We start from the raw sequence: 21,364 nt of genomic DNA on the forward strand, positions 1-21,364 counted from the left end.
GTACTTGAAACAATGATTATTTAGTTGTTCTTATACTCTGTATTTAAAGCGTTGGTGTTATGTGTACTATAAAAGTCTGGATATTTTGAATGAGATGACCAAATGTGTAGCATTAATAGTAAATGTGCCTGTTTTGTTTTGTTTAGTTTTTTACATTTTTCATCACAGCAGAGTAGTGGATGTAAAGTTAATGAAAGTATGTTTGACCTTATACAATATAAGTCATATCGACTTACATCATAGACTGCACTGCAATAAGTATGTTTTGACATTTGAATGGGATTTTAGTTAAACAACAACTGATCCAACAATGCTCTCCGTCAGGTGGTGATGTACTCAGTCATGAGATAATTAGTGTTATTAACTGCATGCCACATTGCTAATGTTTATCTGCTGTTTGTTTGTGTTTGTGTGTATGTGTGCACATTAGTTTGTATTTTCCCCCAGCTGTTTGGATTAATGTAAAAAGATTAATTTGTGAATGAATTTGTACATGATTTTGCCTGATAGTACACTAGTTTATTTAAATGACTTATTCAATATTTTGTGAAAATCTAAGTGTTAAAACGGAAGTTTGTTAGAATTGATCAAATTGCCTTTTCTACTAGTATTTTATGACTGCCAGTCAAATTTGCCAAAATGAATTGTTACACACTGTGTGATGAAAATAAATATTTATTGTTAAAACTATGAATTATCTGTTCGTTTGTACTTTGCATGCTAATGCTTAATCAGTATGTCTTGTTTGCCACAATATTTGACTTAAATTACAATTTTGACCGTTACAATTACACTTTTTCCTGAATTCCAAGCTCCAAATAGTTTCTTTAATTTGTGCGTTAATCACTTTCTAAGGACTAAATACAAAAAATAGGCCTCTTGACTTAAATATTTTTTATTAAAAATGTTTTAACCATAGATGTCATATGTCAATGATAGATGTATTAAGAGATCGTTTCATGGTTTAACCACTTCCTGGAGACAGATCGACATCCGGGTTACACAAAAGGTTGCTGCGGTCGCCATGTTGCTGAATGAAATTAGCTTCAAAACATTGAGTAGCCGCTAGCAATATCGATATTTTATTTTTTCGCGGAATACGATTTGTTACAGCATGTGCTTTATTGTAAATATGTCTTAGGATTTATGAAACTACTGCAGAAGCCCCATTCCCTGTAAGTAACACCGTTGAGGTGATAAAATGTATTTATTCATTGGCAGTTGGCCTGCTAGCAATAACAAGCTACCATCGTTAGCATTGGCTAGCACACGTCCCGTAGCAAGGGTCATTCTAATAGCTGAAATGGCACAGACAGCATTATTCTAGCTAGATATTACAGTTTAATATGTGAAATATACATTGGGTTTATTTATCACCCAACTCTTAGTCTATATCTAATTATTTTGACAATTGCGTGTGTTTATGTCTCATTGCACTACTACTAACTAGCTAGCGTTAGCTAGCAATGTTACGCCCCGGACCGAGCTGGTGGGAGCTAACGTTAACATCGTAACAAACAATGACAATTAAAACCAGTACCAAGAAAATACTGCTATATGTAGCTAGCTAGCTACTTTTTGTTGTAAATATAGTGCCGTTATTACGGTCTTAAAACGAGTGGTATAGCTACAGCAAACTAGTTTCTTTGCGCTGTAATTTACATTAACAATACAAGTCACCAGAAACGTTATATTACCTTTGTTTAATATGCAGGTTTGCTTTGGCTGATTCACAGCGGTAAACAAGATCAACCATCGTTTTTATTACAGGACAATCTATATCTGGCGATATATAACCTTAAATTTGAGTCTGGTGCTCGCTTACGTGCACACCGGTGTAAAGATGGGGTGTAGCTGTATTACGTTAAAAATGTATCTTAAAGTTTAAACATCTTAATATAAAACGTTAAAGTGCTTACAAGGTGTATGTTCTAGTCCTAAATATAACATCCCTTCCTTACTTTACTTTTAACAGGCCCTCGCTGTAACGTTATAATAATGGGTGAAGTATAGTGCCCACCATTTGTTTGTTTGTTTATATCTACATTACTTAGTGTAAATGCATGTGGAGCTCTTCATGTGTATGTATTTAAGATTGGTTATGTATAACAGTTTAATACAATAAGTGGGTGATGTGGAGAAAATCCTCTGTCATGATGGGTGTCCTTTTATATCAAGATATTGATGGTTGAGTTCATTTTCTGTTGAATAAATTGAGAAATAGTTTGTATATGAAATAAGACCAGAATGTTGGTTTTAGATTAATCCAGTAGAGACTACTGTCATGAATCATCACTAATGCGCATTAAGTTGCAACACTATACATCCAGAGATATTAAAGGTTTTGCTTGGGTATAAACGATATGGCATAATCTCTTGACAGTTCACATATGCATATTGTCTGTATGTTTTATAGAGAACCTTATTTAAAATACAATTCTTTAATATGTTTAAAATCTGGGACCATGTTGGGTGACCTACCAGAAAAAGCCTTCTGTCGGTTTTCTTTTTGGGGCACGTTCAATAGGTAAAAATCACTTATTGTTGTGCTTTGCTGTGCCCTTTCTATAGATTATTGTGTTTAGACATAGTAACAGTGTCACGCAATGCACCATGGAAGTGGATCACAGAATATGCAACGACAACTTCAGAGATCCAAGTCTGTCAGTGGGGCTGAAGCAGAGGAGCAGCAGCAGCCCACCACCATGGCGGTCACACAGCAGCAAGCTACAGTTAACCACCCTCAATCTCCTGTGACCACATTTTCTTCTGCTCCCAGCCCTTCAGCTCCCCAGTCGCCCAATTATCAGATAATCATGAGTCGTAGCCCAGTCACTGGCCAGAATATGAACATCACATTACAAAATGTGGGGCAGATGGTGACTGGTAACCAGCAACTCACCCTAACCCCACTTCCCATCCAGAACCCAGCATCCCCTGGCTTCCAGCATACTACGCCTCAGTGGAGGTTTGAGCATGCTCCATCCTCCTACATCCAGGTCACCTCACCTGTGCCCCAGCCCTTGCAGCCCCAAAGTCCCACCCAGCACAGCCCAGTCCCTCTGCAAGGTGTGACAAGGCCAGGAGCACCTGCAACAGCATTGGGTGTGTGTGGACAGAGTCCAACACGATTTGTTGAAGCTGGTATGTTAGTGCGACAAATCAGTTTAGGCAGTCCATCGGGAAGTGGCCACTTTGTTTACCAGGAAGGGACTGGACTAGCCCAGATTGCCCAAGCCACAACTGGTCAGATACAGCTGGCCTCTCCAGGAACACCAGGCTCTGTGAGGGAACGCCGGCTCTCTCAGCCTCACTCACAGACTGGAGGCACCATCCACCACCTCGGACCTCAAAGTCCTGTGGCCAGCGGTACTGTTCTCCCCACTTTAGGCAGTCCTGGTCACATCACCACTTCCAACCTACCTCCACAGATCAGCAGTATCATTCAAGGACAGCTGGCACGCCCTATGATATTTGAGAAGACGTCGCAGGGTGTGGTTGCTGGAGTAGGAACTACAGCCACGGCATCATTCAGTATACCCTCCTCCATTCCACCGTCTAGCCCATCCCTCACCAGTCCAACCCAAGGGATCCCCAACAATCCTCTTGCACCCACCAGCATGTCTGTAGCCACTATAAAGAAGCAGGCTCCCAAGAAGTTAGAGGAAATTGCTCCTTCTACTCCTGAGATTGCCCATCTGAGAAAACTGTGCCTGGAGCACAACACCAAGAAGATGGAGAACCTGAAAGAAGTGTTCAAAGAATACCTTATCGAGCTTTTCTTTCTGCAGCACCTCCAAGGTAACATGATGGACTATGTAGCTTTTAAGAAGAAGCCCTGTGTTCCTTTGTATACTTACTTGAGACAGAACGACTTGGACCTTGAAGATGAAGAGGAAGAAGAAGAACAGTCTGAGGTCATTAATGATGAGGTATAACGTTGGATCAAGTAGAAAATTTACAATTACAAAATTGTACGTTCATTCATTTCATAATGAATATTGTTCATCTCTTAAATCTGTGTCTTTTTCAGGTAAAGGTTGTTACTGGAAAGGATGGCCAAGCAGTGACACCAGTTGCCATAGCAACACAGCTTCCTCCCAATGTTTCTGCAGCTTTTTCTGTCCAACAGCAGTTTCAGGTGATAGATGCACGCTTGTTCAAGCACTTATTACAATGAAATGATCTATTGTTTATTTCTTAAATTCTATTGAGTATCTTTATTGCTAATCCCTCACTAATTCCTTGAGAGTTTTCCTTTTTGCAGGGACACCAAGGGGCTGTTGCTGGCACAATTACCAACCCTGGAGACATGGATGCCTTTAAGAGGCAACAGGCTATGGTGCAAGCAGGTAGGGCAAGGATCGTAGACTCCTGTCTCTCCTATGTTGCTTTGTTTCCTCCCTGTTTGCTTTATTTTCTGTTTGTTTTCTTTTATCCCTCTAATTGCTTCTGCTTTTAGATATTTGGCATCCTCTACTAGCGCTTTGTGTTGAAGTCTTAACCCAAGGAAGAAGAGGTGACCTGTAAGGTCTTCCGAAGGTCATTGCTCTGTGCCGAGTGCTTTTTTTTGCGTTATGAGGGTATTGTGTGTTTTAAATCCCAGATCAGGCTAAGAGGTCCCGGATTGACGTTGGTCGCCATGGGCTGATTTTCCAGCATCCTGGTGTAGCTCTAGGATCACCTGGCGTTCCACTCCAGCAGCTTATGCCAACTGCGCAAGGTAGGAGTGCTACTACCAGGCCGTTCTGTGTTCTGTTCGATGCTGCTGGACGTATCCCCTTCCTCAAACTAAGGAGATTTAAAAAAAAAAAAAAAAAAAAAAAGGTGAATCACAACATCCATCTTCTACAAACAAACTTCAAGCAGCATCAACAAACTTCTTCATCCATCTGCTGGATTTCTCAGCAGTCCACATGAAGTTCAGGCATAGCTGTACCAACACCAGCTCTCTCTGTCAGGATAAATGGGGAAGAAGACAATCCAAGTCTGAAGAAGAGTAGCCACTCAATGGGAAGATGCCATGTCTTATGATTTTCCTTTTTTGTTTTAACTATTGATCACCCGTCGTTATCCATCTCTTCTTTTCTGAAGTTTGTTCCTGTTAGTCATCTTTATTTGGACAGACCTTCCCGTGCTGATGGATTTTCATCTTATTTGGAGGTGGATCACAGAAAGTGGGAACCCTGTGGCAATACATTCACTTTCCAATGGGTTTTGCTTGTTTTCCCATTTTATGAATCCACATGTCATGCTTCCTTTTGGTTTCCCATTGTCATTCCTTCACAAATCTTTTTCTCCCCGATTGTCCGTCCTTGTATCATCAACAGGGATACAAAGTCATCAATCTTAAATTCATTCTTTACATCGTCAAGAATGTCTTTATTTATCTCATGTTCACATTTAGTTCATTTCCTTCCATGTTATTTCATGGCATTTTATTCTGACTTGGCTTCTTTCCCTCAGTCTAAGTAGGAGGGGGATCATGTGGAGGAGTTGCATTCACGGAACAGGTTTTTGCGATTGTGGTGTTATGGGTGTGTCAGGGCCAGGTGTTGATGGCGTCTAGGCAAGGTGGTGTGACGTGCAGGGAGGTAAGGCAGGTGCTGCTTTAGTGTGCACAGCTCCGCTCAGGCCTGCTGTCTGCAAGACCCCATGTGTGTCTTTTTGCTCACCTCTGTGCTTTGTCGCTATGTGAGGCATCCAGATGCCTTGGTTACGGCTAAAATGACATCGCTTCATGCATGCCAATCATATGGTGTTTTTGTGAGTGTCCGCTCTTTTGTTTCCCTTTCTTCTCCCTGTCTCTTTATTATCAGATTATTATTCCTTTGTAACTTTTCTATTCTTCCTCTCTAAAAACTTCTTATTGCACGTATAATTTTTGATGTTTTTAACCATATTCTCAACATTTGAAATGCAATATTGTGGTTTTGCATTAATCAAAGTAGTATTTTATTTGAGAGACATGTAGATTCTCACATTGATTTCATTTATCTGTAATCATTTTGCTGTATGACTCATTAGTTTCCGCTCTGACCATCAGGAAGTATTACACTACTGTTTATTCATACAATTCAGTACATCTAGTTCAAGGTTCTGAGGAGCTCGCATAGCTGAAGCTCAAACTGTCATTTAAAATGTAAAACTACTCATTTATTATCTACTCAGTAGCTTAAAAATATATAACTTGATATATATTGCTATATATATTCTCTCAAATATATATTGAGGGAAAGCTACCACTTAATGGCATTTAAAAGCTTTTTATTCAAGCAAGACATTTACAAAACACTTCACCTAAGATGCCAAGATTGTCGACTTGATTTTTACCATCTTTCTTTGTGTGCTTTCTATACCACCCCTTTCTTTGTCCTAATTTGGTTACCATGTGTACAGGCGGGATGCCGCCTACTCCTCAAGCGGTTCAGATTGCAGGACAGAAGCAGAACCAGCAACAATACGACCCATCCAAAGGACCTCCAGTGCAGAATGCAGCCAGCTTGCACACCCCTCCTCCCCAGCTGCCAGGCAGGTTGCCCCAAGGTGCCCTTCCTATGGCAGGCCTGTCCATGACACACTCTCAGCAGGCACAGTTAGTGGAGAACACAGCTCAGTCTGGTGGTCAGCTCCAGGCACAGGTGAAGGTGCAGGCAGTTGGGCCTGTCCTGGCCACAGTAAACCCACACACACAGCTCCAGGCCCAACTGCAGCAGCAGTTGCAGCCAGGTCTTCATCTCCAGTTGCAGCCCCAGCCGCAACAATCCCAGGCCATAATGCCGTCAGGACAAGTGGTCAGTTTGCCTTAAACCATGCAAATTAAGTTTTCATGTATGTTTTTGACTAAATGGTGAGACTGCAAATTGTTTTCTCCCTTCATTATAGACGGTGGCACTTGCTCGCCCTGGTACAGAATCAAACCAGCCAGTTCAGAGGATTATGACCAACTCAATATCCATGGCATCCTTGTCTCCTGCTCCCAATTCTGTTCCAACCCCCCATACTGCAAGTCCGCTCCGCCCCCTTGGCCTCAACATCAACCCAAGTACCCAATCCAAACTGACTGGCACCAATGGCATATCCACAGTCAAAATCGGTGGCTTTGGTCAAAGTGCGACCATGCAGTCCTCACAGGAGGGTTCTCAAGATAAGCAAGTTGAGCAGGCCAAACTGGTGAGTTCCCTTAGCACAGTGGTTCCCAAACTTTTTCTGCCAGGCCTCCCTCTGTTTACACTTATTGCTAGTAGTTTTTTTTCATGTTTTTTTTTTTTGTATAAACATCTGTTTGCCATGTCAATAAAGCCCCTTTGAATTAAATTGAGATCATGTTTCTCCGTGAAGGGGTGAGAGATAAGAAGGAGAGATGCGCAACAATCAGCAGTTTTTCTGTAAAGGTCAACGAGGCACAATGCGATTCGACTGGGAGATTGTCAGTCGGCTCCTTAGATGAAATTGTGTTCACCGCTACATATTTTCTTTTTCTTTTTTTTCTTTGTTTTGGTAGTTGTGGTGTTTGGTGTAGCTTTACAGACGATCTGCTTTACAGACGATCTGCTTTACAGACGATCTGCTTTACAGACGATAAAGTTGTTATTACAGTATGTATAATTATAACTTCCGTTTGTTGTAACTGTTTCTATTTACCAGGAGAGTCAAGTCCATCAGCGCATCTCTGAGCTAAGGAAGGAGGGCCAGTGGTCAGCCAGTAGGCTCCCCAAGCTTATGGAGGCCTCACGTCCAAAGTCCCACTGGGACTACCTCCTGGAGGAAATGCAGTGGATGGCAGCTGACTTTGCCCAGGAGAGGAGATGGAAAGAAGCTGCTGCTAAGAAGGTATTGGCAGGCATTTAATGGGAAATTACACATCATCTAGGGCCCTATGAAATCCGTTTTTTTTTTTTTTAGCAGTTTCGGATTTGCTTGTTTTCTTTTCACTTCTAAGCAGTATTGACCTTTTTAAAAACTCAGTGACACAAACTCACAATTCAGCTTTTTTATTTAAACTGTTAATATATAAAATTACCTAAATAAAAGCTAATTGGATGCTCACCTATAACAATGTTGAGGACACTGCGATCTCGGATATCAGAGGTTTTGTTGACAACAACGAAGATTTTCTCTCCACGGATCTCTTGCAGCACTTTTTGCATGTGCTGGTCAAAGACCCGCGGCAGGTGGGTCTGCCTGCTGGCGTTGTCTGGAAGCACGCCTCCCTGCTTGCAATGTTTAACAAGAAACGGACGTATCCTCTTCATTTTCTCTAGCGGTATGTCAGCTTCAGCACATGTTGCAACAAAATCTTCCACAAACTCACGCCTTGCATCTATTGATTTTGTCGTTGCCTCAATGGTAACCTGGAGGGATTTTCCCGCTGTAGATTTAGCTTTGTTCTTGAGATGAGCTTGACAAAACTTACAAAACAGTTGTTGTCCAGACTCATAGTAGTCGTTGGGGTATTGTTCAGCCCGGTATTTAGCAGTTAATTCAGAGTTTCTTAATTTTTTTGCCACCGTTGTCTTATCGGGAGTTGCCACTCGCTTTGACATTTTTTCCCTCGCAACAAACTCAATGTGAACGTGATGATGTATGGTTACTAGGCAACAGGCTGTGCCATTTGGCCACGGTTTAGGTAGAGACCTGTCTCTGCTTGTTGTTCAGACCTTTCTACGCTTGTTTTAAACTGAAAAATGAGAAGGAAGTAAAAAAAAAATTGTTTATTTAATATGTCAACAAAATATATGCAAATTCCGTGCGATTCCACGTGTATAACAGAATTCCATTTTCATGTGTAGATTCCGCGATTCTGTCCGTGTTTTCCGCATCACTTAAATCATAGGGCCCTAATCATCCCAAGGAGTCACTGCAGAAACTGTTGTCTTGTTGAAAGCCAAACTGTCTCAATGTGTCTCCGCTACAGCTTGTTCGCACATGTGCCCGTTACCATCAAGAGCAGAAGAAAAGTGAAGAGAGGTCAAAGAAAGAAAGAGAAATTCATCTTCGTCACATTGCCAGCACAATTGCCCGAGAAGTGGAATTCTTCTGGTCAAACATTGAGCAGGTATGTTTATTCATTAATATATTTATATTTCCTAATTATGAAACACTTAAATAATTTATAAATTATAACAGTGTTTTTACCAGTTTTAATCCGGTATTTCTTCTGTCAGGTTGTGGAAATTAAACTCCAGTTTGAAATTTACGAGAAGAGGCTAAAAGCACTCAGCTTACAGAAAGCCTCACCTAAAGGTAGGTCCCACTGAGAAACTACCATAAATAAAATAAAACACAATACATTTCCTTTATATCATAAGCTTTTACTTTCCCACCCATTGGTTCCGGTTCAAAGATAAACTGTGCTGATCTAGCTTGCCTGTAACTACTTTTTTAATAACTAAATTTTTTGTAATGCACTTAAATTACTTGTGTTACAGTACCTGGTCATTCAGCAGCAGTTAAAGCTGATAAAGAGGTAAGTGCTGCACTGACACTAATGAAGGCCGACGCAAGTGCACCTATTGCATCAAATTTTTTATATATATATTTTTGTCTTTCTTTTTAAAGGAGATGGCGACCTCAACTAAAAAAAGAAAATCAAGTTCGTCCTTGGTTGATGAACGTGGTATGTGTCATACTATGGAAGAAAAGATAATAACATGGATGTTTAAAGTGTTGCCTTTACTCTGCAGAATTATTTGCAACTTTTCATTATTTGTCTTTCTTTTTTTTGTGTCCCAGATGAAGAGAGCACCATAGAGGAACAGGAGGCCATGGAGGGGGAAGCAGACCACAAAGCAGAGTTGGTTGACCTGGCTAAAGATGGTACTTATTTATTTAACTTCTTTGTCTATGTGAAGAGTTGGGGTACCTGGGCTACACAAAACATACTGACCCTATACTGCCCGAAGTAGTGTTACCAACACAGACGTTTTGCAAAAAGTAACCTTATCTGAACAAAAAATTGCTGTATATGGACAGAAATTGTGTTAATTAATGTAACGTATTAATTACAGTACAGGCCAAAAGTTTGGACACACCTTCTCATTCAATGTGTTTCTTTATTTTCATGACTATTGACATTGTAGATTCTCACTGAAGGCATCAAAACTATGAATGAACACACATGGAATTATGTACTTAACAAAAAAGTGTGAAATAACTGAAAACATGTCTTATATTTTAGATTCCTCAAAGTAGCCACCCTTTGCTTTTTTTGATAACTCTGCAAACCCTTGGTGTTCTCTCAATGAGCTTCATGAGGTAGTCACCTGAAATGGTTTTAACTTCACAGGTGTGCTTTGTCAGAGTTAATTAGTGGAATTTCTTTCCCTTATTAATAAAAAAGCAAAGGGTGACTACTTTGAAGAATCTAAAATATAAGACATGTTTTCAGTTATTTCACACTTTTTTGTTAAGATATAATTCATAGAGAATAACATAGACATAATTCCATATGTGTTTATTCATAGTTTTGATGCCTTCAGTGATAATCTACAATGTAAATAGTCATGAAAATAAAAAGGAAACGCATTGAATGAGAAGGTGTGTCCAAACTTTTGGCCTGTACTGTATGTCACATGTTTGTTAACAAACCTGCTGTACGCTACTGTTGCCCATAATGGTTAGTTGAACACACATTTGGTATTTATACTGTGAAAGTACTGTATTCTTGGGCAATGTATCATGTTCAAATTACAAATTAAAAAAACAAATTACACCTCTAAGTTTACCATACAAGTACCAGTACTACTTGTCTCTGTGTTTGTATTGCTTACTCAGATGCTTTTGTATTTGGCTTTTAGCTGAGATGCCTCTTGATGCTTTGAAGAAGCAGTATGCTGGCGCCTACATCGACAGCTTTGAGTGGCCTCAGCCTAGTCCTCATAGTGATGAGGATGGCATGGAAGAGACTGAAGGTGCCTTTATAATTTTAAAAATGAAGTTGTTAGGTTCATGCTCATACCTGTTTTAGCTAATGGTTGTGAATGATGTGATGTGTGAAACAGTTGATATTCTTTACTTTCCAGAAATGGAGTGTCCTGCAGGCAGTCCACCTGAGGCAGTGTTGATTGACTCCCTGCTTAGTGTGGACCAGTACCGGGGTGCTGATAAAGCCACTTCCTCTGACTCTGATAGAAAGCCTGCCAGAGACATAGCGGAAGTGGCTGCTGCAACAGAGCTCATCCTGCCCAAGGGCAGCTTCAGGACCACTTCCTCAGTAAGAGACACATGCGCGCCCAAACACAAAAAAGAAAAATATGCCTTTTATTATTTTTTCACTGATCTTTTATTTTACTAGACCCGCAACCCAGCTCCTTTTCTACTGCGTGGGTCGCTGCGAGAGTATCAGCAAATTGGTGTGGACTGGCTGGTAAACCTTCACAAGAAACACCTCAATGGCATCCTTGCTGATGAGACGGGCCTTGGCAAGACCGTGCAGACGGTGGCTTACATGGCCCAATTAGCTGGCCAGGAGGGTATGCCTCTGTTATACATGATTTTTTTAACAGTGAATATTGTTTTTAATTTGTTTTTAATTAATTGTTATTATGCAAGTGAACGTCACAAAGACGTAGTAATTTTTTTTGTCCACAGGCATCTGGGGACCCCACCTTATAGTAGTAAGGACGTGCAAGTTGCTAAATTGGGAGGTGGAGTTCAAGCGCTGGTGTCCTGGCCTTAAGGTCCTTGTGTACCTTGGCAACAGAAGGGACCGCAGATCTAAGAGAATGGTATTTAAACAACAAATATTGTCAACATAAAAGTCCTTTTTTTTTTTTTTTTTTTTTTTTTTTTTCTTTCAATGAACGGCTGTAAATGTGATAAAAAAATTTTTATATCTACAGTGGTGGGGAGACGCCAACAGCTTCCATGTATGTGTGACATCCTACAAGCTGCTGATGAAAGACCAGAGTCATTTTCTGAGGAGAAGGTGGAGACACCTTGTCCTAGACGAGGTGCAGCTCATCAAAAACATGACTCCGAAACACTGGGAAACAATCTTTGCTCTTAGAAGGTGAGCTGGGTGATGAAAATGATTATAATTTCAGTTTCTCAAAAATCAGGATTATAGTTTTTCAGGTTTGTTAATTCATTTGTAATCTGTAATGTGAATCAGGGTTAACAAGCTTTTTAGTTTTTCTGATGATAACAGCGCTAAGAGCTGTTAAGGAGTGACAGATATCCATGTGCATGTTTCCATGTCAGGGATTTTAGTCTTTCTTTGTGAAATAGCTTTTAATATTCTGTCAGATGCTTTTAACAAGGTTCAGTTGACTGAGTAAGTGAGATGTTCTTTGCGCATCTTGCAGTGAGCAGAGGATTCTCCTCATCAACACTCCTCTACAAAATACTCTAAAGGAGTTGTGGACCATGATCCACTTCCTTTTGCCAGGAATCACCAGGTCCTACTCGGACTTCCCTGTTAAGGCAGGCACAGACCAGAACCAGGACTACTGCCATAAACTGGTCATCCGTCTGCACAGGGTGAGTATAGCGCCTGCAAATTCCTCTGACGATTAAACTGTGTCACATTAAATTTCTGAAACATGATTGATTTTGTCTCACCTGCGATCCTTTCACCTTACATATGAAATGCTCTTACTCCTAACTGTAGATGATCCAGCCTTTCATTCTGAGGCGCTCCAAAAGGGACGTGGAGAAACAGCTGCCCAAGAAGTACGAGCATATCCTAAAGTGCCGTCTCTCCACCAGACAGAAGAGCCTTTATGAGGATATCCTCACTCAACCAGGGTGAGATATTTGCTTCACACAGTTATATTGTGATTGTGATTTCAGTGTAATGTTTTCCCTAGCGCTGAAAGTAATATTTGACCTTACCATGAATGATTTGGGCTTTACAACTACTAGAGTTTGAAGACATGCTAAAAATAGAATCCACACATTGTACTGTAAATCAGAGGATTTATAAATGAATCACAAACTGTTTTATTTGTGAAAGGTGAAAGATAAACCTATAATATTGGTTGCTTCTTTTTTTTATTTTTTTTTTTTATTATTAACTGTTCATAATCATGTCTTCTGTCTCGGTGTACTCCCCTAGAGCTCAGGAGGCGCTGAAGACAGGTCATTTTGTCAGCGTGCTTCAGGTCTTGATGCAGTTGCAACGAGTGTGTAACCACCCTGAGCTGGTGGCACCCAGAGAGACCAGCAGCTCCTACTTCTGCTCCTCTCTGCAATACAACGTCCCATCACTTGTGCTGGGAGCTCTTCAGAATGACTCAAGCAAGGTATACACTTGTTCTTTGCATTGCTGATGTGCACCAAGATGTTTGCTAGCCCTGTTGTGACATTGTGAAATAGATACGGTGGTTTATTGGTATCATTGGACAGACAAAGTGAGCTGTATTAAGACATTACTTTGGGCTCTGGCAACTTGTGATTGGCATTTGTCATTATTGTTTGACTTTTTAAATTCATCTAATAATCCATAATACAAGTAATCATTGGTTTCTTCTTAGTTGAATACACTGTCCTCCCTTTTAATACTTTTTACTTTTTCTATTTGTTTGCTTGTCTGTTTTTTGTTTGAGACCCTGCCTGTATGTCTTTTTTTAATGTTACATAATTCCTTCTTCTAGGTTTTTGAAACTTGTGCATATGTTGAATTTGTTAAAATGTGAATATTAGTAATCTAAAAAAAAAATCGTAATCAATCTGCATTGATCCGCTTCTGCTCTTGTCTTTTATCTCATTATTCTCTTAGATCGCAAACATGTCCATATTCGATCTTATCAATAACGAGAACAGACTGACTCGGTATCAGACTGAAGAGGCGGTACCTAAACTAAAGATCACTCAGCAGCTCATAGAGGAGATCCACAATGCTCCAGAACCACCGCCACGACCCAAGCCATGTCCAATAAAACCCATGAGGTCAGCAATAAAATCGCCAAATATCCAAGTAACTTGTCCTGATTGATTGGGAGATCCATGGACATTTTCAAATTGCTCTGAAATGTAAACCTAATATTGTGATATTAATATTCTGGCATCAAAACGACGATCATTTAATTTTTTTTCTGATTTTAGGTTGTTCCAGCCAGTGCAGTATGGGACAAAGCCAGAAGGTCGCCTGGCTGCCATCACAAGTGCAGCAGGCCAACGTCCTCTAACAAGCTCTCCCGCTACTAGCACCTCTGTTTCCACCACCAACCTGTCAGCCCAGGCCAGGGGCAAATCCCCTGTCACCACTGCAACTACTACAGCCACTTCTCATGGTAAGACCATTTTAGGAGTATTACTCTGTAAAGGACAGGCCTTTTTTGTTATTCCAGATGGTGTCCTCTAACATCAAACTGTAAAAGACAAACTGAACCACCCTTAGCTGTTTTGTTGGTGCCTTAACTAGTGTGTAATGTGCTTATACTAGTTAGCTTACACTAGTTACCTTGTGTTAGATATTGTGTTATGCTTCATGATTGTGACACTTTATTTAAATTAACCTGATTTACTTTGTCATGCTTAAAAAAATCCAAGCTGTGCCCATACTGTCATATGTTGTTATTCCTAGTGTTTGCAGCACATTTTAAAAACATATACAGTGTGTACATATTTATGCACAGTGCTGCAAATTTTAAAGATCTGGTTCTCTTTCTACAACTAGATGGAGAGGTTTGGGACACTGGCAGGTTTCACGTCCAGAGGTTTCATTTGTTTAGATTTATACTTCCATGCAGCACCTAATGTTAGCACAGCCAGGATATAATGAAAGAAGCAATGGTCAGTTGCCGACTTGGTCTGATTTAGCAACTTTTTAGACCCTAATGTATTTAAAAAAAAAGCCGCAAGCAACAAATTTGGCGACTTTAGGCCATCAGGGGAAAGGCGAGATATATTAATTGTAATTCATTTTCATTCATGCTGCTCAGTGAAATCACAGTCCCCGGCTCTTCTGCCAACAGCATGGGGTCTCTCTCCCGCTCCCCTTTAGCCGTGAGCAGCAGGTAGTTATCCGACACAGCCACTAAGCTTTATGCAAATGAGCGTATGACGTCTCCTGGCGACTTTTTAGAGTTTTGGAGCTAATCCTAGCTACTTTCATTGGAAAAGACTTGGTAACACTGGCAGCAGTTATAGTAAACCTTACAGATGAAGAGCTGCAGGCAAAAGACACTTACTGCAGTTTAGATGATTTTTGGCTGCCACTGAATAAACCCACACAGATGGAACTAATGCTCTAGAGATGCACAATTACTGTCACACCAACTTTGTCCATTGTCAGTTAATAGATTTTTGATCAGTCAATCTGTCCGTTAATAATCAATAACATCTCTAATCCTGCTTGCTGTGTTGGCCCACTACTGCGGAGTGATTTATATGGAGGAAATTGTTTGATCGTACTGATGATTTGACTAAATATTGGGTTACCCCTAACATGTAGTCCCATACCCCATTGCCTTGTGCTTCACAGCGGTTGGAACAGCTACTCAGAGAGCCCAGACTACACCTCCTGTCAGCAGCAGCAGCAACACTGCCGCCTCCACTGTAGCCTCCTCTGGGAACAGTGGCATTGGACAGCATGTGTTGGGGGCTTCCTCTGTGTCCTTGGGCCAGACCTTAGCTGGCACAGTTGTGGGATCTATAGCTCCCATCAGTCAGCCTGCATTAGCACAGGTCCCCAGGCCAACTCTAGCCCCCAGCCATGCCATCCAGCCCAGCTTACTGTCCCAGAGGCTGGTTCTTACATCTCAGGCCCAGGCACGGTTGCCTAGTAAGTGGCCTCCCCTTCCTTTTAGCGTTTCCCCTCCACCTCTGGCACAACAGTATGGGCTGCTTACACTGAGGCCTTTACTTGGGGCACTGCTGATATGTTTAGTCTGCACTAATCCAGATAAATGGCTTTGTACATAGACTCAAACTTGCAATGGTAGCAGCACTGGTGGTGCAGCAATTTTGGTCATGGTAGAGACGCCATGCATCAATAGTTACAATACAACTCATGATAATTATTTAAAAAAAGCTCCCCATAAGATTAGAGCTGTAGCCATATCAGCAGCATCTCCACAGCCTCAGCATTCTCCAATTTCTTTCTTGAAACCTGCATGTACACTATGAACGACCCACTTATGTTATACCACACATCACTACACTATTTAACTTAATTATTATGTCCTCCCCCTCCTTTTAATATTTTTTTTCCTCCCAGTTTACTAATATTCTTTTGTCTCTTGCATCAGCCCAGCTGCAGGAAGAAATCCCAAAGCTTTGGTTGTTTTTTTGTTTGTTTTTCCTTTGCTAATGTTATGATTGCACTCTGATGTTGAGCATCACTGCAAAGCATGTGGAAATGTTCCCACAAATTGTCATCCCTTTCCGCCTCAAATGTGAACAGAGAAAACTTTTCAGTTACAATGCACAATATTCAAATAGGGAAACAGTTTTTTTTTTAAATGGTCTTATTGGTTCTGTTGTTTCAGAATTGTTTTGTGTGAATTAAGGTTGCTGAAACCCTTTGAATTAGGGCTTGGGTATCGTCACTGATTTCCTGAATCAATTTGATATCAATTCACAAGGTCCCAATTTGATTCTTTTTTTGATTCAATAACATTTTGATTAGGGCTATTTCAGTTGCAAAACCAATTTTGCTTGGATATGAAAGAGATTCTACAATTGAACAAGGTTCCCTCTAAGTATTAATGTTTCAATTAAGAATTGACCCCAAGGTATTTGCACTTTTTATTTAACATAAACACTCTTCAGCAGTCAACACAATAAAGTGCAACTCTACACTCTACAAGTATTGACTGACATTTCATTCAGATATATTGATATATTTAAAAATGGCCATGCTAGCTTTTTCCCTTGCCAAAATGTAGACTCTTTGGACCCTTCCCGACAAGCTAGCATGGCATAGTTTGTACCAATGTATTCCTTAGGTCTTCTTGTTTCATATAATACAGACCGAGATTGATCTTGGATTTTTTGAATCGATATCGGATCATTAGATTTTTTTTAAACCCGGCCCTAATGCAATTCTTGACGAACACTTTTTACTTACCATTGTCGCCCAGTAGGTACATTTTGTGATAATGTGTGAGCATATATCAGTGATTTGAAACTTGACTTAATGATTCATTCACACTAAGGCAATGTTCACACTTGGCGTTTTTTATTTTTTATTTTTTTTATTTAAGATGCCAGCGTACATTATAATCCTACGGAGTAAACCGTGTTTTCAAAAAAGTCCTGAACGCTTTTTAAACACCACCGCCATAGTTTTTTTTCTGCAGCTCAGAGCATCTTTTTGAAGTTAAAAAAAAAAACTTCAAAAAAATTAAGCCCTACGCCAAGCGCTTTTTTGACAGCTGACCAACAACAAGCGGAGTAGCGAGACCTGTCGTTACTATAACAACCAGAAAAAATGGAGAAGGTGCCGATAGATAGACTTGTGCTAGTGTCAGAGCACCACTCCCTCTCTACAGCTTTGTTTTATCTAGCACCGCTCCACATCTCGGATACTGTAGCAGTAGCTGTTGTCATAGCAACAAAAGACGCTCTCGGCTGCATTTTGGAACCAAAACGCTGCAATCTTTTTTTCTTTTCCTTTTATTCGAAAGCGCCCTACTCAACTTTTTCTTGTCAAAAAAGACTCCAAGTGTGATAATGGCCTAATATCTTGTGCCCACTAATTAGCAATGTGTGCCTTTATAAATACTTTTTATAACTATTTATTTTTATAACTATTTATAACCTGTGTGTGTGAATTAACATAATCTACAGAAACAATCTATTAAGGGATGCCAAAAATAACTGTTGTTTAACAGCCAAAACCCAAAGTATATCCAAAATATATATGAACTATTTAGTTTGCCCACAGCCTATATGTGTGTGTGTGTGTATGTGTGTATATATATATATATATATATATATATATATATATATATATATAGAATTATATTATTAAATGTACTATCAAACATTTCAGTTCACTAATATCTTTGAGTACTTTTTGATGGCTTATAATAATTGTTGTTGTTACTTAAAATTGGCATGATACTGATAAATACACTTCCAGGCAGAGGTTTCCTTCCACTTTTAATTAACAGTATATCATTGTTTGACACCAATCCCTAAGTATACTTCTTTGAAAAGGCATCAAGTGCAGTGCTTTATGTGTATGTTTCAAGCTCTCTGTCTCACCTGAGGATTGTCCTTACAGCCATTTTCTTTCCCCTTCAGGGTTTGTAAAAGTAGGAGCTGCTATGGTTCTGTTGTGGAGGACGGCTGTACTTGTGCCACTGATTAATCCACCCTGGTTCTGCATGTCTTGTCTTTTTTTCACCCTTTAACTAACTGATGCAGAGTATATTGTTTATTAAAACGTCCAGGCATTTCAGCTGACTTTATAATGCTGTCTTTGATTTATTGTTGTCTGTTCTTCCTTTCCGTTGAAGGTGGAGATGTGGTGAAGATCGCCCAGCTGGCCAATATTGCAGGCAGTCAGAATCGTATCTCCCAGCCAGAGACTCCTGTCACTCTGCAGTTCCAGGGTAACAAGTTCACTTTGTCCCCCAGCCAGCTCCGCCAGCTCACCACCGGACAGCCCTTGCAGCTCCAAGGTACACTCGGTAATGTACATCCCATTGTCACACTTTTATCCCAACATAATTCTTTCATTTGTGTCCTTTTGACGTTTAGACCTTTTATATCGAACTATGGATGCTTATTCTACTTGTCTACAAGTCCTCAAGACATTGGAGGCGTCCTGGTGGCCTAACGCTTAAGATGCGTACCATGTAATTGCAACTTCCTGGTTTGATTCTGGCGGAGAACCTTTGTTCTATGCCATCCTCCTCTCTCCCCGTGTTTCCTGTCTTTCTGTTATCAGCTGTCAGTAAAAGCTAAATGCCAAAAAGCCGTTATGTCTTGATTACAGTTAAAGATAAACATTTTGTCCTGAAGTCCAATTGGAATTAAATAAATAAAAAATGTCTGCTACAGCATACATATCTTACATTACATGTCTTTTAGCATTTATACAAAGCAACTTCTAATTTAGTGCTTTCAACAATGAAGGTACAAACAGCAGGAATCAAGTGCAAGCACATTAGCTTCAAATAAGCCAAACTACAAAGAGTAGAAATATCTCTGTATATCCCCTGTCCTGTGTTGTTCTTCAGGGAGAACATTTTATTTTGGGGTTTCATGATGGTACACCCTAGTTTTGCATTGAATACCATTAGGTATCTGTGTAGGTAGATGGAGACCTATTTTGTTTAAACAGCAAATCAAATCTTGCATAAAGCAGTGACGTTAGTGTTCTATCATGGGAAGAGCAGACAATCACACTAAGCCAGAGAGCAGCCAGCTACACAACACAAGAGCCACAGACTCTGAACAACAACCCACACGTCTTTTTATCTAACTTACACACATGAACGCAGGTCTTGTCCTGCACCATAGCTTGTTATAAGCACGAAACATTCACGCTCCAAAAGTGCACTGCTAAAATCAGTTTGCAGGCTAGATGGCTAATTAGCTGCTCAGCTGTAGCACACTAAACAACCTGTGAATGTACCTGCAAATGTCACTTTGGTCTGTTTAGGTTTTGGTGTGGTTATTACTCTTTAACACCATGCTGTCTGCCTATGACATGTCGGCTACAGCACAATGACTTTTTTGACTTTCAGTTGGACTTTATATGTCAGTAGTTTTAATTGTGTTGCAATTTCCTTGATGTACTTGTTGTTTTATGCAAACCTCAATTCTGATAGCATCAAAGTTTTATTTTTCACATTTATTTTAATGGCCAAGTGGGTTTTAACTGCCACTCTAGCTAGTTTTAGGTTGTTTTATTTTTTTTAAGAAGGTGTCTCTTATATTTGTTGCTTAATGTGTGTCATGGATTTAGGCAACATCCTGCAGATTGTGTCAGCTCCAGGGCAGCAGATCATCAGGCCCCAGGGATCCATGGTAATGCAAACAATGCCACAAGCTCTCCCTGCCACCAATGCCTCAGCTACACCTGGCACACCTCATCCTACCCTGTCAACAGCCCAACAAGGTAACTCACTCACAGTGAAGAAATTGCATTATCATCTCTGATTAATCAGTCAATCTCTTAATCACTTACTTAGTAACATCATCTAGTACAAATATTATAATAATGTTCTAAGTTAATACATTCACAATAGCACTTTTTGTAAATTGATAGAATTGATTCTTCTATTGACGTATTTTTCTTTTTAAGCATTGGGTGTAACTACAAATGCCATATCAGCCCCCAAGCTCACTACTGCATCTCATGCTGGTTCTCAGGTCAGTCCATCGCTTTTAAGCCAAGTCATGTTTTCAATGTCCGGTTTCACTTTTTTAATAATCTGAAGTCAAAAGTATTTTCCATCATGCAAACAAAAATTTTGAATGAAAATAAATAATAGTGGTTGGTTTTACCATCTCTCACTGTAATGTTCAGGAGTCTTCAGAAGAAAAGACTCAGCAGCTGAAGGAGCGTTTGAGCCGCCTGTTTGAAGCAAACGAGCGACGCTGTAGCCGCAGAGTGTTGTATGGTTCAGACTTGCTGCAGGCTTGTACTTTGAGCACAGAGCCTGGTCACTCTGCCCTGACTGCTGGTGGCTGGAGGTGGGTGGGCAGAGAGAGCTGCCTCAGGGCCCAGAGAACCTGCGTGGCTACCACCTCCACACTGCAGTCCACTCTGCTCTCTGTGGAGGACCGCCTGGACGCTGCCAACAGCCTTATCAAGAGGTACTTCAGCTCAGTATTGAAACCTCCTTTAGTCTATGCTCCACATGTTGTTTGAAACCATCATGAAAACACCTTTTATGCAGTATTAAAAATAACCACAATCTCTACCACCATCTTGTAAAAGAAATTTACAACTTACCCAATAGGCTTTTATGACATGAAATTCCACATCTTTTATTTCATAATCCAAATAATGATCTGATTGATTATTGTCATGTTTTAGGCTGGTATGTGTGATGCCTCCAGCTGTAGCCCCACCTCCTCACCTGTATGCAGCCAATCCCCCGGTTCCCTACAGCCTTGAGCAGAAGTCCCTTCACCGTCGGCTACAGAAGGCCTCAGCCCCCCACAGTGCTGACGTCCACCACTTGGCGCCCAGGCATCTCCTACGTTTTTCTGACCTGCAGCTAATGCAGATGGATTCAGGTTAGCGCAGCACCTTTTTTGATAATGTTTTATATGCAGCAAGCTGAGACTGCAAAATGTATGAAAAGCTTCAAGTTAACTAACTAATATGTATCACGTGTAAGAAAAACCACTGTTATCCCTCTGCCTACACAGGGTGAATGACTCATCCCACGGTTGGCTTAATCAAATCAAGAAAATAGTCTCTCTATACAAATCCATCTCTTGTACACAG

At 40.4% G+C, this 21,364-nt stretch overlaps 1 protein-coding gene across 6 annotated transcripts in view; it reads left to right on the forward strand.

Annotated features, from left to right (window-relative positions):
- The first annotated feature begins 990 nt into the window (after positions 1–990).
- The window catches only part of ep400 (E1A binding protein p400), a 34,996-nt gene continuing 14,622 nt past the window's right edge, over positions 991–21,364 (forward strand). For 2 of the 6 annotated variants that reach the window (XM_039803064.1, XM_039803066.1), the window contains exons 1-29: positions 991–1,175; positions 2,572–3,932; positions 4,034–4,141; positions 4,268–4,352; positions 4,607–4,723; positions 6,400–6,794; positions 6,886–7,173; positions 7,648–7,833; positions 8,918–9,058; positions 9,168–9,246; positions 9,432–9,469; positions 9,562–9,619; positions 9,736–9,819; positions 10,800–10,913; positions 11,025–11,215; positions 11,297–11,474; positions 11,593–11,729; positions 11,844–12,013; positions 12,309–12,483; positions 12,614–12,750; positions 13,061–13,247; positions 13,724–13,893; positions 14,050–14,237; positions 15,431–15,730; positions 18,414–18,587; positions 19,871–20,023; positions 20,210–20,277; positions 20,435–20,724; positions 20,948–21,150. In XM_039803064.1, coding sequence (XP_039658998.1) covers positions 2,607–3,932; positions 4,034–4,141; positions 4,268–4,352; positions 4,607–4,723; positions 6,400–6,794; positions 6,886–7,173; positions 7,648–7,833; positions 8,918–9,058; positions 9,168–9,246; positions 9,432–9,469; positions 9,562–9,619; positions 9,736–9,819; positions 10,800–10,913; positions 11,025–11,215; positions 11,297–11,474; positions 11,593–11,729; positions 11,844–12,013; positions 12,309–12,483; positions 12,614–12,750; positions 13,061–13,247; positions 13,724–13,893; positions 14,050–14,237; positions 15,431–15,730; positions 18,414–18,587; positions 19,871–20,023; positions 20,210–20,277; positions 20,435–20,724; positions 20,948–21,150 — 5,740 coding nt within the window. In that variant the 5' untranslated portion in view covers positions 991–1,175; positions 2,572–2,606. The remainder of the gene's footprint in view (positions 1,176–2,571; positions 3,933–4,033; positions 4,142–4,267; positions 4,353–4,606; positions 4,724–6,399; positions 6,795–6,885; positions 7,174–7,647; positions 7,834–8,917; positions 9,059–9,167; positions 9,247–9,431; positions 9,470–9,561; positions 9,620–9,735; positions 9,820–10,799; positions 10,914–11,024; positions 11,216–11,296; positions 11,475–11,592; positions 11,730–11,843; positions 12,014–12,308; positions 12,484–12,613; positions 12,751–13,060; positions 13,248–13,723; positions 13,894–14,049; positions 14,238–15,430; positions 15,731–18,413; positions 18,588–19,870; positions 20,024–20,209; positions 20,278–20,434; positions 20,725–20,947; positions 21,151–21,364) is intronic. The other 4 variants (XM_039803065.1, XM_039803069.1, XM_039803067.1 and 1 more) reach the window with 3 other exon arrangements.

Source organism: Perca fluviatilis, chromosome 6 (assembly GCF_010015445.1).
Source record: "Perca fluviatilis chromosome 6, GENO_Pfluv_1.0, whole genome shotgun sequence".
Taxonomy (NCBI): Eukaryota; Metazoa; Chordata; class Actinopteri; order Perciformes; family Percidae; genus Perca; species Perca fluviatilis.